At 52.6% G+C, this 16,121-nt stretch overlaps 6 protein-coding genes across 6 annotated transcripts; 3 read left to right on the top strand and 3 right to left on the bottom strand.

The window, feature by feature from the left end:
• Positions 1 to 335: 335 nt before the first annotated feature.
• Positions 336 to 1,982, top strand: Z520_03865 (uncharacterized protein; the record flags this gene model as incomplete). The annotated part of the gene is made up of 3 exons (XM_016774375.1): positions 336 to 894; positions 946 to 1,365; positions 1,426 to 1,982. 3 exons carry the CDS (start codon positions 336 to 338, stop codon positions 1,980 to 1,982), a joined length of 1,536 nt encoding a protein of 511 aa, XP_016634302.1.
• A 491-nt stretch (positions 1,983 to 2,473) lies between these two features.
• Z520_03864 (uncharacterized protein) lies at positions 2,474 to 3,951 on the top strand (the record flags this gene model as incomplete). The annotated part of the gene is made up of 5 exons (XM_016774374.1): positions 2,474 to 2,663; positions 2,723 to 2,828; positions 2,880 to 3,174; positions 3,226 to 3,445; positions 3,494 to 3,951. The coding sequence occupies 5 exons, from the start codon at positions 2,474 to 2,476 to the stop codon at positions 3,949 to 3,951; spliced, it is 1,269 nt and encodes a 422-aa protein (XP_016634301.1).
• Positions 3,952 to 4,270: 319 nt separating this feature from the next.
• Z520_03863 (uncharacterized protein) lies at positions 4,271 to 5,395 on the top strand (the record flags this gene model as incomplete). The annotated part of the gene is made up of 3 exons (XM_016774373.1): positions 4,271 to 4,338; positions 4,393 to 4,903; positions 4,961 to 5,395. The coding sequence occupies 3 exons, from the start codon at positions 4,271 to 4,273 to the stop codon at positions 5,393 to 5,395; spliced, it is 1,014 nt and encodes a 337-aa protein (XP_016634300.1).
• Positions 5,396 to 5,954: 559 nt separating this feature from the next.
• Z520_03862 (uncharacterized protein) lies at positions 5,955 to 8,014 on the bottom strand (the record flags this gene model as incomplete). Its single annotated transcript, XM_016774372.1, has 3 exons — positions 5,955 to 7,434; positions 7,496 to 7,694; positions 7,906 to 8,014. The coding sequence occupies 3 exons, from the start codon at positions 8,012 to 8,014 to the stop codon at positions 5,955 to 5,957; spliced, it is 1,788 nt and encodes a 595-aa protein (XP_016634299.1).
• Positions 8,015 to 9,011: 997 nt separating this feature from the next.
• On the bottom strand, positions 9,012 to 12,005 carry Z520_03861 (uncharacterized protein; the record flags this gene model as incomplete). The annotated part of the gene is made up of 2 exons (XM_016774371.1): positions 9,012 to 11,906; positions 11,973 to 12,005. The coding sequence occupies 2 exons, from the start codon at positions 12,003 to 12,005 to the stop codon at positions 9,012 to 9,014; spliced, it is 2,928 nt and encodes a 975-aa protein (XP_016634298.1).
• Positions 12,006 to 12,919: 914 nt separating this feature from the next.
• On the bottom strand, positions 12,920 to 15,385 carry Z520_03860 (uncharacterized protein; the record flags this gene model as incomplete). The annotated part of the gene is made up of 1 exon (XM_016774370.1): positions 12,920 to 15,385. One exon carries the CDS (start codon positions 15,383 to 15,385, stop codon positions 12,920 to 12,922), a length of 2,466 nt encoding a protein of 821 aa, XP_016634297.1.
• Positions 15,386 to 16,121: the final 736 nt, after the last annotated feature.

Genomic DNA, 16,121 nt, shown 5'->3' with positions numbered 1-16,121 from the left:
TGTCGGATCAAGATCCTTATAAATCTCCCAATACTAACTTCGACGACGGGGAAGAATAAGATTTCCGCTGTCGGATCTAAGGACTCTCTAAACCTCCCCAATACTCAGAGATCCAGGGCCGAGGACGGGAAAGAACAAGATTTCCGCTGTCGGGTCTAAGAATTCTCTGTATACTTCCTAAATTGGTTTTGAGCGCGGGGTACCCATGGGGGACTATTCATGGGGAGAGTGGAGCCCATATGATCCCGCGAGCTACAAAGTCTGGGACAAATCCTCCTGAACTACAATTAGCTAACTGTCTATACTCACTCTCGAGCATCACTAATCTGAACAACATGTCGGAGACTCATAACAAGGTCGATATAGAGCTTATCGAGGGCGAGACATCGCCGCCGGCGGAAATCTATCCGGATGCCACGTCTGGAGGCGCAATTGTCAATACAGGTTTCCAAGCGCCACGTCCGAAACCGAAATCTGAGCATGAGAAGCGCCTTGTGCTTAAGCTCGATTTGGTCGTCCTTGGTCTATGTTGCCTGATGTACTTCGTGGCTTACCTGGATCGGAATGTACTCGGCAACGCGCGTCTCATGGGTATCGAGAAGGACTTACATTTGACTGCGAACCAGTTCTACAACTGCCTGACTATGTTCTTTGTTGGATACATCATCTTCATGCTTCCAGGCAACATTCTCCTGCGACAGTTCAAGCCTCCGTACGTGTTTGGAGCTTCTGTGTTCTCCTTCGGTGTCTTCTGTGTCGCCATGGCAGATGCACAACACTACGCTACCATCCTAGTCCTGCGAATCTTCATTGGTACAGCGCAGGCTTTCATCCAGGGAAGTAGTGTATACTTTGCCTGGTTTTATATCAGAACTGAACTGGCCACACGGAATGGTAAGTATAAGGCCTCGCCATCTCCCTGAAAATCACTGACGTTCGGCTTAGCGATAATCTTCTCTTTTGCAACCTTGGCTGGGGCATTCAGTGGATTGATTTCCTACGCCGTCAACAACCGGCTCACTGTCGCAAAAACTGGTCTCGAACCTTGGAGATGGCTTTTTATCATTGAAGGCTCAATAGCGATGTTTGTTGGCTTGTTGACTGTCGTTCTTCTGCCTAGTTTCGCGGATCAGATGAAACATGGGAAGAACTGGCTGTTCAATGAGTCAGACGTTCGACTTCTAATTGAGCGAGCTAAGCGCAACAACACAATGGGGGCTAAAGTCGAACTCAGGCAAATCTGGGTGGCACTGTTGGATCCCAAGTCCTATGTTTTTGCGCTCGTTCAAGCTGCAGTCGGCTTAGGCGTGTCTTCCGTTGGGAATTTCCTACCCACTCTTGTGGCCGACTTTGGATATTCAAATGGTACGGCTTACCTTGCATGCTAGCCTCATCCGACCCACACTGACAATGTTGAAACTACAGACCAGGCACAGCTCTTCACTGCCATACCTTATGTCTGCGCCGCAGTGACCACTGTAGGCATGAGCTATATCTCGGATCGCCTGAATCGTAAGGGAGCGGTGCTGATTTTCACACTCGGCATAACTAGCATTGGGTACATCATTCTACTATCGGTGAACAATGTCCCGGTCAAAGTCTTTGCCACATGCCTGCTTACCATGGGACTGTACCCCAGCGCCACTATCAACGCAGCCTGGGCAGGGATCAACATTGGAGGCTTCACCAAACGAGGGAGTACCTGGGCCCTGGCTGAGATCTTTGCTCAAGTCTTCTCCATTATGGGCACGCACGTGTACGACTCTCCACCCCGTTTCATCAAGGGACATGCCATCTGCCTAGGATTTTGCCTTAATGCAATCCTGTGCATTTTGCTGGGCATGTGGTGGATGAATCGTGCGAACAAGATGAAAGATCAGGAAAGGGGAGAATTCCAGGCACGCCAGGAGCCACACCCTCACGACGAGAAAACTCTCGAGGATGTTTTTGATTATCATGTAGCTTTCAGGTATACTCTCTAGTCGACAACTTCGAGATCCAGAGTCTCACAAATAGGTACCTCAGAATCCCTACCTTCTGCACCAGAATCAGGTGGGTGAAGTGGGGCAGGCGAACATAGTGTTATAGACAAGGCTATCAGGATAACCTACCGATAAGAATCTTCTGGCTCTTAATTTAGGTCATAGCGCCTTCTCTTCGCTTCCCAAGCATTAAGTCGTTATCTTAAGGAACTATAGATAGCCAATACTATGCAGAGGTCCATCCTTCAGCGCATACCGTGTGGCGTAGGGTCCATGCACGCCTCCTGGGCTCGATTGTAAACGGCTGGCTAGGCTTTGCAACTTACAGAAGGGATCCCGTTCCCTCTCCCAATGAAATTATGACGTAGTTCAGCTCCATTTGTGTATTTGCACACCAGCTTTCTTTCATGTTCCGGATTCCTTGAATCGACAATACTGGTCGTCCCCTGAGCCCGAGCTGCCTTCTGCATATGGGCATCAGATAGCCCAACATGAAATCACTCGCCAAAATCCTCGCGAGCAAACAAAATAGAGAGGCAGCTGCAGCAAGCCTACGTGCCTCCAGCAGCACTCCAACGTCTGGCTTGGCCTCTGCCGAAAACTCTACCGGCGCTTCCTTTGCGAGTAGCGAGATCCTGCCATACCTAGACAGCTGCTTTGATGATCTCAACGCCCACGAGGGTAGGAGTACCTACCTTTTCTGCCCTTTGTCGTTTATCCCTGACTATATGACCCGGCAGGAGACTTCAAAACCCAGATCCGAGCGGTTGAGCAAGCCCTCTGCTCCAAAGCCAGCAGGTATTCCAACGCGCGGCTACCGGAGGGGGTTGGGGACATCTGGCAGGCGTACGTAACTGGCCTTTCCATTGATGATGGTCACTTCTTGACGCTGCATAGGAATACAGAAGTTCTGGACCAAGTGCTTGTGGCGGTGGAATGCGCTGTGAGAGTTTATGACGATGATTTCCCCTACATGAACGCAGACAGGTTCTCCTACAAGACCGCGGGCTTGATCTCTCCGTCCCATTCAGGCGTCGTCAAAGCCACCAAATTCATCGAGGTCAGTGACGGCTCAAACCAAAATCCCGATTTCCCTGCACTCGTCGTGGCTGTTAGAGGCACTCGCATGCACTTTGTTGTCGACTGGTTAGTCAACTTCAACCATGAGCTTCGAGATACAGCGGACTTCTTGGTATGTATACTGTTCATAAACTACACAGTACTTGTTTATTAACTGCTGCAGGACCTGAAAAGCCTTGTGGGAGGGCTACCAGAATTTGACCTGAAAGTGCATTCGGGCTTCTTAAACGGTGCCCGTGCTTTGCAGGCAGATATCGAAAAAGAGATCTTGAAGTGTCGGGAATCTACCAACATCCGACATGTTATATTCACGGGTCATTCCGCTGGCGGGGCTGTTGCATCTCTCGCATATCTTCAAGCTCTAGGAGTAGCCACCACTCGATGTATGGGTGTGAACAGGTTTATCAGGAATCGAGACTGACAACATCTAGATCCCGGAATGCGCTTTTCACTCATCACTTTCGGTGCTCCTCCAGTCAGTACGCCGTCCCTGGCCCCAACACTTGATGCATTCAGTGCGCGATGGGTCCAGAGGCAAGCGACACCTGGACTTGCTCTAGCAGTTGTAAACGAGGACGACTTGGTTGCGAGGGCCGATCGGAGCTACATCATGTCTCTGCTGAAGCTCTATGACATTACAAGAACGTCAAGCAGTTTCCAGTCTACTGGGACACCTTGGGTCTTTCCAGAGCCCGACGTTCATACCATCGGGGATATATTGGTGCTCAAAGAGAACCACGAAGATGAACCGGCCAGCAATGTGGAGGCTTTTCGTGTGGCTGCAGAGGCGTTCGAACAACTAATATTCTGCGACCGGGTGATGCACCAGAAGGAAACGTACCGCAAACTTCTTTGGCAGCTGAGATCTCGATATGAGTCCCATTCATGACCTTCAGTAGCACATACCGAGGGTCCTGATATTGACACCTACTTTTCGTATTCTAAGAAGGGCGGCAAATGAGTCAATCTCGAGCTATCGTTCAGCTTCGCGACGACTAGTTGGGTAGGTCAAGCCTCAGTCGTCATCATGCAGCTCACAAACACTATCCTTCAAGCCGGACCATTTTCTTGACTCAGTTGCAAAAGCCACGAAAGGTCAGCAGACACCACGATTGACTCGGTGCCAGCCTGATCTCAAATACTGCAATGCTCTGCAATAGTTCGTCCGACACGTATGACCACGGTATGAGAGCTCGACCACCGAGAAGATGTCCCAGTCCGACAAACAATCCGACAAAGCACATAAGGCCCTGGAAGGGTTTCGGCTTTTCAGATAGTTAGCAACGTTTTTCGCATAACCCCATGTGCACATCAGGCTGACCTTTGGTAGCATCATCCGATTTCTGCCACTGCTGATCCTCGGATTGATTGTCGCCTTGACTGTGATCCTCCTTGTCGGATGGCTGGTCCTTTTGGTTGCCTTCGCGTTGGCTGGCTTGGGCGTCATTTCCGTGGCTACGGCCAATGCCTTGAGGAGGGCTATTCTGGCACCGGTGGTATTCTTGTACCAACTAACCCGCAAGATCCTTCGGCGGCGGCGGACGCTCGAACCAGTCAAGCGAGCACGGATTACGCCTCTCAGCGACGCAGAAGTGACTTCTTTTCAGACCACGAACAATCCTGGTCTGCAGGTCCTCCTGCTGCAGCAGAAAGCCGGCGGTTCCTGCCTGATGCTGGCCTATAGCCACTACGCGGATTATATGCGACTTTTCGGTTTGTCCAAGTACGTCCGACAGGCATTGCAATCAAGTGTCGACCATGGTGTCGAAAACATCCGGAAAATGACGTGCAGCGTTGGGGAGAAGAGTGAATGCTGGGCATGCCGGGGACAAATCTGCTCGGTGAGCCAAGCTCAAGGATAAAACCCCTGCTTGACTTGGTTTCTTACGCTTGTCCAGACATGCACGGTTCCTCGTGAAGTCGCCAGTCCTGGTACATCGCACCACCTGGACGAATGTGAGACCATCTGCTCGCGATGCTACTTGGGGCATCTATACAGCAAGTCGAAGCGATTCAAGCCATCAAAGGACCAGCAATGTTCGCATCGAGTAGTGACAACGGACATATCCACCCCCGAGAGAGGAATCTGCTCGTCCTGCGCGCTAGACGGGGATGAAAAGATTGTGGTGCGGAGATGGCGGAAAGAACTCATGGAGCTGATCAACATTGAGGCAGCAAGTGTTGCATGCTGGATGTGTCACAAGCATATGCGCTCCGGCACGCCACGCTGGTGGATCTGTTCGACCTGCGGCAACGACTGTACCAGTTCTTTGCATGCTTCTTGGGTCGAGGTCAAGCCTCGCGCGCCGACACTCGAGGTCTTTGAGAATTGAGTGGCGACGAAAAGGGAACATATATGATCCTTGACTGCTAAGCCCTCTCGTGTTTGAAAGCTTGATATTTATGGCCTTGCAGGCTTGCCAGTTGGTCCACGAATACCAAAGTAGAAGTAAATACCTAGGTAAGTACCTGCCTAGGTAAGTTTGATGAACCAATGGAACGCTCCACGAGGCATTGACGTTCCGCATGCAGCAGCATGCCTACCTAAGTACCTCCTCGATATGTAGCGGCGTGCCTTGTACGGTTTGCCCGCTTGCTTTATTATATATGCTATCACAATACTTACTCCGTGCCCAGTATGAAAAGGGGGCATGATGAGATGAGTTGAGATGCATCATGCGGTTATAGATCTTGAATGCCGTGGTCAAGAAGCGCAACACTTTGGATACCTCGTTCGTATAACCTTAGGTATACCGGGTTGATTCCCCGTTCGCGTTCCCATGGCTTTGCAGTTTGCATATCCTACCTACCTATCTACCTACCTAGCAAATACCATTCCCAGGCCCATCCCTCTCCGCAAAACCTCGCTTACGAAAAGTTACACTCTCACCCTCACACTGCGGTCTGCCTCTCTGCCTCTGCACGGACACAATGGCCCTCAAAATCACTCACCCCCTTGCGAAACCCGTGCTCGAATTCCCAGCCCATGGGACACGATTTGGGATGCGACACTCGGGCTTCACGCATGCGTTTCAGAATCCAGAGATCTAATGCGCCGATCGTGTCTGCGGTTATCACTTGGTTCTCGTCCAGAAGCGGTGGAGGAGGAGGAGGAGGGGATTCATGATCGGGAGCCATAGTCGTCCCGTCCCCCCAAGGAATATAACCGTGCAAGCGTGCCGCAAAGAAATCTCGTGCGTCGGCCCAGCCCAGTTCCCAACCCTGGGTGTACAGCCGATGTTCGAATTTCGCTCCGGGAGCCGTGGTCTTCCAATACTCGGTGTGGGTCCTTGTGGCGTTGGACGAGAGTGACGACTTGTTTTCGTCCGCGCGCGCAAGCCGGGATTTCATCGCTGCGACCGTCATGGCCGATCCCCTTGAGCACACCACCTGTCCGGCATCGACGGATGCTCTAAACCCCCATTCCCAACCGGGCATCCAGTCCATCTTGAAGGTCCAGAACGCCGCGCCCGACGCTCTGCTCTGCCATTTGTGACTCTGAGCCTGTCCAAATTGCCGCATCAACTCTGGTTTCTGATCTTCCGGGGCTTTGCTCCATGTCTGTGGCGCCAGTGCGAGACTGTACTCGCCGACGAACACGGCCACCGCAGCTTGGTGGGAAAAGACATCCCCGACAAGAGTCGAGTCGAGTTCGTGCAGCTCTTGTGTCTTGACTTCTTGGATGATCTCGTAAGGGGAGCGCGACGTGTCCTTGGCGTCAAAGGTCCAGTATTTGTGCGTGTCCACGATCACCGGGCAGCTCCGCGTTTCCGGGTTGTTGTACGCTCGAGTGAAACGTACGGCGCGACCCAAATCCCACCCGTCGCTGATATAGATCGGTAGGGACGAATCCAAACGGGATATCTGTTGTATAACGTCGTTGTACCACTCGTACATTCCAGGCGGGTCGAAGATGGCTTCGTTGCAGACCTGGAGTCCAATTACACCGGTCAGCTGTGGGTCCCGGGAGACCTCCTCCGCAATGAATATCAGACATCGGGTCGCAAGGTCGAGGTTGGACGGGTTGGCCCATAGCTCGGCCTTGCCGCTGCTCGTGCCGGAGTGTGTCTCGCGATTTGCTCCGCCGGGAACCCCGTGCAGGTCGATGAGGACACCGATGCCGCGCTGGAAACATCGCCAGACCAGGCGCTTGACGCCGGACCATGCGTTGACATAGACTTGCGAAGGCTCCATGGCGAAGGCCGTGTTGGCACAAAAGGCTGGTCCCAAGGTGAAATAGCCGATGGGCAGCCGAATTGCATTGCAGTGGGCCGAGTCGACGAGCCAGTCGAGGTCCGAATCGGTGAGAGCGTTGGCCCAGTGAGCCTCCCATTTCTGGCGGGTTGCATCGAGGCCATGAGCGGTGATGGACCTGATCCAAGTACTTTGAGTCAGTTGAGAAAACCCAATAACGTAGACCGTAAGAGACCCACGCAATCACGGCGTCAAGTTCACTGTCCCCCGAACAACTCTGATCGAACATGCTCCCGAACATCCATCGTTCGAGGACAAAGATCCCGCCGAGATTTGTGCCGTGTTGGTAGCGATATCGAAGGATGTCCTTGGGTGTCGGTGGAGTCGTTTGGCGGTAGTACTTGGAGGGGTGTACGTTGTCGAAACCCGGCTTGGAAGCTATAGAGACAGCCTTGTGTAAGTGCTATGCTCTGAACGAATAGAATAGATGGGGACGCAGAACTTAGAGGGTGTGTGTCTATCGTGGAGATTGAGATGGAGATGAAGAGAGCGTAGGTTGAAGTGTAGTGAGAAAACCAGTCAATCATTCAATCAGTCAGTCTGCCAGGACATCAAGCTCGACTGGTTCCATCCGGGAAACAAGACATACTCTCACTCTCACTCTCCCTCTCCCTCTCGATCTCATCATTCTTCGCATCCACCGAGACCGAGTCTCTAGCAGTAATGCCCTCAAACGCCTTTCTCAACGCCTTCCTCATGGCTGACCACCCGCACAACCACGTTTCATACACGAAAATAGAAAGTAAATGTCAAAAACAAAGAAGCAAGGTCTCTCACTCTCACGGCGTGCAACATCAGAGACATTATTATGGGTGACATCGTTCGCATCGGAGGTGGATGTGGCCTGCTTGCTGCGGCGGAATTGAGCGGCGCCTTCTTGCGCTTGACACGTCGTCGTCTCTTGGCTACTTAGGTATTGATTAAGCACATGAGAGTTGCAGGCAGGGTACTCGGTACCATCAATAGGCGACATCAAGGTGCATACCTTGCTCTTGCGCTTCTTGCCATTCATTCTCCTCGTCAATCACATATTGAGCGACCACTATCACCGCCGCCCCGCAGTCTCGCGTGGGTAGTCAAGGACCCATTTCACGCGTGTTGTTCTGTATACTCAAAATTACAGCGAATTAGGTATGCAAGCGAAAGGTTTCGTTCGGGTTGCCAACTGAGGCGCCTGGGGCGATTTGGTGGCTCTAGGAGACCTCACAGAGGCTATAGCCACGGAGACCGCAGTAGGACCCCAATAGCTCTTTGTCCATTTCTGACTTTATTCAACGTATCCCCACGACTGACTCCGTGGCGGGAATCTGGATCAATGAACGCTTCAGCCTTGCCTTGTCCCGCTCACTCGCAGACGTCGTCTAATGTCTTCACATGGCTCAATCGCTGCTCAACCAGGTTCTTACTCATAAGTCATCGACACAGGCACCTCAGAACAGAACATATCTGCTCTGTCCCCATAGCACTTGCTCTCCCCCCTCCCATGCAAAGCCATTCTGTGCTGTAGCACCTGATCTTTCGACCAAAAAACCAACCCACTGCATGTCAGAACCGTGCAAACCAGCGCTCATCTGTCCTGAAAACCAATCACGCCATGTATCTTCTTGAGATTCCGCGTCGCTCAAAACCCTGTCCTTGTGCTCCTCGTCCCAAGCAACCAAGAAAGACCACCAAGCATTCCCAATGAGGGTAGAATCACTTCATCAACAACTCCATCTGCTCTCTCCTCCTCGCGCGCATGGACATTGACAGACTCTGCTGCGCCATCGGGATGTCTTTGGCCTCGCTAATACCCAAGGGATCTAGGTCATCCACCAACGTCTCGGCAGGATCCCTAACTTCAACATCATTGCCCTCTTGTTCTGCCTCTCTGTTCCCCTCCGTGTCCTGATCCTGCTTTTGGCCTTCTCCCATCTGTCCAGACCTATCCTCAACCAGTTCCTGTGGCTTGATGGCGGGAGACAAAGTCGGGCTCGCTGGTAACGGGGCCGCTTGTGCTTGCTGCCCGTGCGGGAAATGGTGAATCATGACTGTGCTTTGATCTGATGTGGAAAGAATATTGGTCGCAGCCGAGTCGTCCTTAACGGCTCGAAGGCGGTCGCTCGTTTTCACGTCGTCGTCACGGTCTTTCCTCATCGTGAACTCGTCCTGGGGACCTTTGGAGCCCCTCCATTCCGGTTTCGGTGATGAAGCAATGGGGACGGGCGTTCTGGATCTCGAAACCGATTCTCTCGGCATTGGCGAAGCCGCCCGTGATCCCGACCGCGATGAGTCAAGAGCAGATCCAGATGGCACAGGCCCCCTCGCCCTATCCGCCGTCGGCTCATTCACCCTGGAATGCAACTTCGCCGAAAGAGAATTGGTCAATCCGACACTCGCTTCACTCGTCTCCAAACCTACAAGCACAGGGGTCCTAGCCCTGGAAACAGGTGCCGAAACAGAGGATGAGTAGTCAGCCTGTGACCCACCAGCGTCCGAGACAGACATCCACAGCTCGGTCCCTCCCCCTTCACTTGCACCATTAGTCTGCGGTTTGACTAGGGGTTGGGGTTTGGCATTCATTTCGTCGTCCGTGCGGCCAAAGAGTTCATTCCACCATCTCACCTCGTCGGGTTTGGGGAAGATGAGGCGTTCTTTGCCACGAACATTGTCGTCGATCACCGGATCGTATTTTGGGTTCAGAAACTCCTGTTTGCGGGCGAGAAAATAATCCCACACACTTCGAGTGCGCTCACTGAGTCGAGCTTCTTTGCGTTGCTTTTCGTTGTCGCCGAGGAATGTTCCGTATTGGCAGGAATATAGATGAAAGAGGAGACGTCGAAGGAACCGCTCAGTAAACTCGAAGCGGGTCGGATATTGGTACAGCAACTGATACGTTGCGTCCAAAAACTGGTGAAAAACTGGGGATGTCTCCTTGACCTTTGTGACGGGCTTCTCTTTCTCCTTCTTCCCCGCCCCAGACACGATCCGTCGTCCTGATTGCGACTCCGAGTCATAGTTGCCAGGCATGTCCGCGTCCGAGTCAACATTGATCGACTCTCTCGACTCGTTGTTCTTGTTGTTGGAGAAGAATCCCTTCGCGGTCAAGAATGCGTTTTCGAAGGTCGCTATGGGACCGCTCTTCTCTTCCTTGCCATCCACATCCTCGCTCCCCCTGCTGATCCGCTCGTTCTCGATCTGGAACCACTTCTCTGAGTTCAGAAATCCCGAACGGTGTTTGAACATGTGACCGAAGCTGAGCCAATCTTTTTCGACCAGTACCATGAACCCTTCCATCGTCCGGTAGTACGGATCAAGGCATATCTGGCTGATAGATGACAGCTGGCTTGTTCTGTCCCAGCCATCACTGCAGTGAATTAAGACGTGGCTGTGTTGCAACCCGACTTGTCGAGCGATTAGTCCCGAGCCATCCAGTATAAGACCAATGTGTTTCAACCAATTGCTCTTCTGCAGCAACTCCTGATTTGGGCCCAAGGGTGTCAGATCCGAATCCTTGAACGCATCGATAACTTTCTGGAGACTATCTCGCATGACATGAATATTGTCGATACCCAGGTATGCCTTGGTAGCAAACTTGTAGTTACTCATGTCCTCAGAGCCCATGCCCTGGGTCTGCATAACCAGCGCATTGATGGTGGGACGAGCATCCACAATCATATTTCGCTGCTGTGCTCCGTAAACCATGGGCCTCCTGTCTTCTGAGCCTTCCGGCGCGTCATCGTCTCCACGAAACCTGGAAATGATGGCATCTTCAACGGCCTCGGCGTCTGCCTGCGAGACTTCATTATCCAAAACCACGGCGCAGTTGGTGTCTTTGCTAGACCCAGAATCCTCCCTTTCCGGCGGCGGAGAGTTGTAAGCAGAGAGTGGTCGTTCAGCCCTGGTCGTATTGAAAATTGCCGCCACGAGCTTTTCATCCTGAATGCTCCGGTTTCCTCTTACCCCGACAAGTGGCTGAGATGAACGAGTAATGGTACAATCGTTGACTGGGTGAAGATAAGTCAGAACCGGTATTCTCGCTCTGGAGCGATATCGCCCTGCATAGTTCAGAGTGTTATCTGATATATTTGCCGGGACGGCGAGGACGGCAGGGTACGTCGGAGAGAAGCTGTAATCCTTGTTGATGGTCGAGATCCTCCAATTTGTCTTGCGACTCTCGTCACCGAGACCCATTCGCCTCCACTCCCGCATGGGATCATAAAGTGACCAGCCCCTGCCGCCCACATCTTTCTCCGGTCCGGTCGGATGATATGAAAATGCATACAGTTTTTCGATCCCGCTCAACTTGCACGTCCAAGCTTTGACGCTGTCGTATACATCCCTGGCTTTCCGATCGTCATTGAAGTAGAAGCAATAAAACGTGAAATCGCGGCAGCGGAGGCGGATGGACGAGGGCTGTCGGGAGGCCGTGGGACTTGGTCGGAAGGTACAGAAGTGAATGATGGGGTACGTTATCCAATTTTCTCGGGGTCGAGTCGGCTTGCCGTCGGCGGTGGGAGGAGCGGCGTGGACAAAGATGAGGTGATGAGGTGTCAGATGCAACGTTCCGTTGACCTGGATTCCACGGCGCGAGAGGGTCACGTCGTCAACCTATGAAGACAGCTGTCAGTCTCATTGACCGGGGATACGTCGCGCGCACTCGGGAGCAGAATAGACAACCTTCGCGATACGAGTGCGCTCCATGGCCATTTTGGCGTTTGTGCTAGGCCAGGCGGCTGCCTCGCCTGACCATCGGCGGGGCTCGTGGGAAACGACGACTAAGCGACGTGAGGGGGCAGTGATCTAGCCAACTTGATATGTAAAGTTGAAAGACATATGAGGAAAAGAGATCATTTAATGAAAGGATCTGGAGGGAGGACGACAGTGAGGACGAGAGGAAGCACGAGCAGGTCGAACGAGCAGGTCGAACAAACAAATCCACAATCGACGTCAGACGTAAAACCGCCGCCAACGCCTCCGCATTTCACTTAGCGCAGCCTCGTCGACGCCATCAAACACCATCAAACACCATCAACACCGCCTTACCCACAGGGATCACTCGCAGTAGACACATGGATCAAGACAATGATACAGTGCAACATCGTCTGGACTACACCAAAAAGAACCTGTGGTTGTGCATCAAGTTTTATTCAACATCGAAAGCATCAGACAGAGGCTGTTCGCTCAGCTGTGCAAGATAAGTCTCCAGCCTCCCCGTGTAACCGCAATGTGTCCCTTACCAGGAACAATTGCCTTTCGAATCCAAGCCGTGAGCTTCAACTGTGGCCCTTCCCGGCGGTTGGCGGCGGGCGGGCGTGAGATCCGAGCGCTGCCCATCTCTTTGCCGCATTAGACCCCAATACAATCCATTCCTGTCGTGACTAGTTGTACAAATTGTTCGGAACTGACATTTTCCCAACATCCTTTTCGTGGGGGTTGGATGCCCCTTTTTCATGCACGCTGACCATTATCTTCATGGTTCTGCTATCCTTTGGACTTGCCCATGCCAGAAAAACGCCATGCTATGTTCAAAATGCTTTCACAATGTCCATTCTATTTCAGACATCAATCCAAAATGAATATGGCCGTGCCCTGCCCGCCTGTCCTGCATGCGTAGCTTTTACTCACAAGAAGTCGTCAATGTTCCGGAATATCTCGGGTGCTTCACCTTGTTGGTGGGGACTCCTAGGGTCAAACGGTGCTGGTATCTGACCCGCTACCGAGTATGGTGCTGGTTGCTGCACTTGCCGTGGGAGCAAGACTCCTCTTGTCACGTTCTTGCCACCACCATTGGTCATGCCAGGGTCTGCTGAAGTCGTGATGCCAAAGGGTGAAACCATAAATTCTGTGGCCCTTGGTGACAGAAGCGATGGTTCGTCGGGTTCCTCCACAGCGACATCCATTCTGGGCGAGCTGGTCACAATCCCTAACCTGGGCGTTTTCGAAGGATTGGGCGACTGCTGGGGAGGTGGTGAATCGAATCTTTCGCGGAATGGCAGTGGCCTTGGTGACACGCTCTGAGGAGGGCTTTGAGGACGTGGAGAATTGCGTACCTCAGTAACCGGTTCTGGGGCTGATGGTTTCGTGGGCTCAAGCGACTGCTTTGCGATACTGCCCAAAATCTGGCTTAACTTGGCTGGCGTAGCTTCTGAATTCGTCTTGTCCTCCCTGGGAAACAGCGGTACCGGAGGAAGTGCCTTATCGAGTCTCAACGGCGGCGGAGCTTTCTCATAAGGTTCAGAGACCAAAGCGCCCGTCTGAGCTGGAGCTCTCTCGCCGAGCCACGAAGATTGCTTGGCAATTGGTGTGTCCATGATAGGAGAGCCTGACGATGGTATCTTCCACCAACTTGGCTTGGGATTGTTGCAGTGGTCACCATAGACTCCTTTGACGACCTTTGATCGGAAGTCCGTCAACTGATAGATCAGGCTCATGTTGGGTCCTACCCATTCACTCCGTTGCTTCACCGCCATATACATGGAGTGAAAATCCGGTTGATAGCCTTTATATAAGCCGTACGCGATCACCAGTGAGGCCGAGCGACTGACTCCTAACTGGCAGTGTATTAAGACTTTTTTGCCCGCTTGTACTCTTTCATCTATTAGTCGACATAGGCAATACAGATCCTCCAGAATTTCCGAATTATGATCCCATGGCACATGCAAGTATTCGGGCTGTGGCCGTTGAGCGAACGAGTTTGGCCGGGGGGTGGTTGGCGTCGGGATTTCGTTGGGTTGAGGCCATTCCCACGCCGACTTGAACGACAGCTCCGAAATGGCTGTCTGCGGTTCCATCTCGAGTTTCGGTGGTCCTATTTCGAAAGGGTTCTTAATTTCCTTGGCAACATTTATGACCATGTCGAATTGGCTTGCCTCCTGCGCTGTTGGCTCGAGATACAGATAGACTCCGCTGTCGTATATCAGCACAGGGCCCTTCGGATATCCCTTTTCTTGAGTTTCTTGTGATCGCTGCGGGCGGAATTCGTCCTCTTCTCTCACCTCTGGGAGTTGAGGATTGGCCGACTGAGCCGAACTATTCGATTCTGTTCCAGATCCAGACAGAACAGTGCCAGAGGCAGGTAAATGCAGGAACAGCCCTCCTGGGGGAGGTTTCGTGGGAGAAGCCAGTGATGCGAGGGCAGGTGAAGAAGCCATATGGTGTAACGACGGTCTGGAGCTTGGTGTTGGAGGCACGTCCAATGCTCGGTTGAATGTCACCTGTTGAAATCCTGGGGTCCTGATTGTGAGATTGGTCGGCTTTTTCCGGCCTGTTCGAGGAGTGTCCTTCGAAGGCGACGCCGGAGCAGAGAATGCATGGGACTCGAATCCGTATGCAGTCGAAGGTCGGGGTAGCACCACCGCGCTCATGTTCAACGAGAGGTTCTTGACATTCTTGGGGAGCTCTGGAACCAAGGCAGGCTTCGGTAGAGGGCCGGTCGTGGCTTCTTTGGTCGGTGGTGCCGTCTGCTGTTGAGGAACTGTCGATTGTTCGGGTCTAACCATTATGTTCCTGAAAGGTGATACTGGAGCATTCGAGTTGGCTGATTCGGGAGATGAAGATGGTGAGGAGTCTGTTATCAGGGGAGAGTCAAAGGTTGAGTTGGTGGTCGTAGGTGAGGATTCCGTAGAGGCGGATGTCATGGAGGTGATGCTGTCTCGATGATGCAGCAAGAGAGTGGAGCGCTGCACGGTCGAGTCCGTAGGAGGATTTGCGTCGGTGACGAGTATCCGGGTGTCGCTCTCAGGTATTGTCTCCGGAGCGGCCGCCAACTCTTCCATAGCCTTCAAGATGCTTGTATCGGGCTTTCCAACAACTGACATGAAAGAGGGAAATGGTGTTGACATGATCGAGCCCACCTCGACCGGGGGCATATTCGAGTATTTGGTCGGGTAAAGAGGCGGTCGTCTCTTGCTTGAGGAGGCGGGGATTTGGGAGGATTCGAGTAGGCCTACTGGCAAAGCTGTCGAAGCTGAGCCATGTCGGACACAGCGGCGGATTGTACTCGTGACGTCTTGGTAGTTGTTGGCCAAGTCAAAGGACCTTTTGCGCTGATGATTGTTAGCAAGATAGTCCATTGAGTCTCTCAACATGATGACGAGTGGTGCTGACGAAGGCGCGGTGAAGGACCATGGCACCACCACATAAGTCTCACGAGGTTGGACAACAAGAGCTGGCGACGAGGATTTGGTACAGACGTACAATGGATAGTGGTCAGAGTTGAGGTCTCAAAACAATCCAGAAGAGTTTAATGGCGTCCGAACGGTCGATTGCGGCGCAACAACGGCGAGGCATGCGACACAAAACAAAAGCGAGAGGGATTCCTTGTCCCTGCTGCAGCAGGTCCCCTAGAGTGTCCCTGGGAGGAGGGGAGGGCGGTGGTTGTGTGCTGGATTTGGTCCTCCGCAGTTTCAGATTTCAGCGCGTATCCAAAGTGTGCGGCGCAGCAAGTCAGGCTTTCCTCCTTTGTCTCCTCCGTTCTCCGACAATGATGGCTCCACCAAAGTCACAGAGTGTAATACGGATTTGGGAATGTGGGATTATTTCCCTCGTGAGTAGCAGGCAGCAGAATCCCTCCTCTTGCGAAAGGTTGAATGGTGTATGCCGCAACGGAAACCCCGAACAGAGCAATGCGACCGGAAGGTCAATAAAGATTGATGCCGCAAAGGAGGGGGAGGGCCAGAAGACGAGTAGTCGCTGTCAACTCGGCGGCTTTTCGTTCAAATCAAAGAAACCGAGGACTGGCGGCAAAGCGAAAGTGGACTCTGCGACAGGTTGAGGCTTGAGGTCGAAGACCGGTGGACAAAGGGCAGGCTGGCAGGGTACTTG

The sequence above is a fragment of the Fonsecaea multimorphosa genome (genome assembly GCF_000836435.1).
Source record: "Fonsecaea multimorphosa CBS 102226 unplaced genomic scaffold supercont1.6, whole genome shotgun sequence".
In the NCBI taxonomy this organism is placed as follows: Eukaryota; Fungi; Ascomycota; class Eurotiomycetes; order Chaetothyriales; family Herpotrichiellaceae; genus Fonsecaea; species Fonsecaea multimorphosa.
This window is presented reverse-complemented; position numbering and strand designations above follow the sequence as displayed.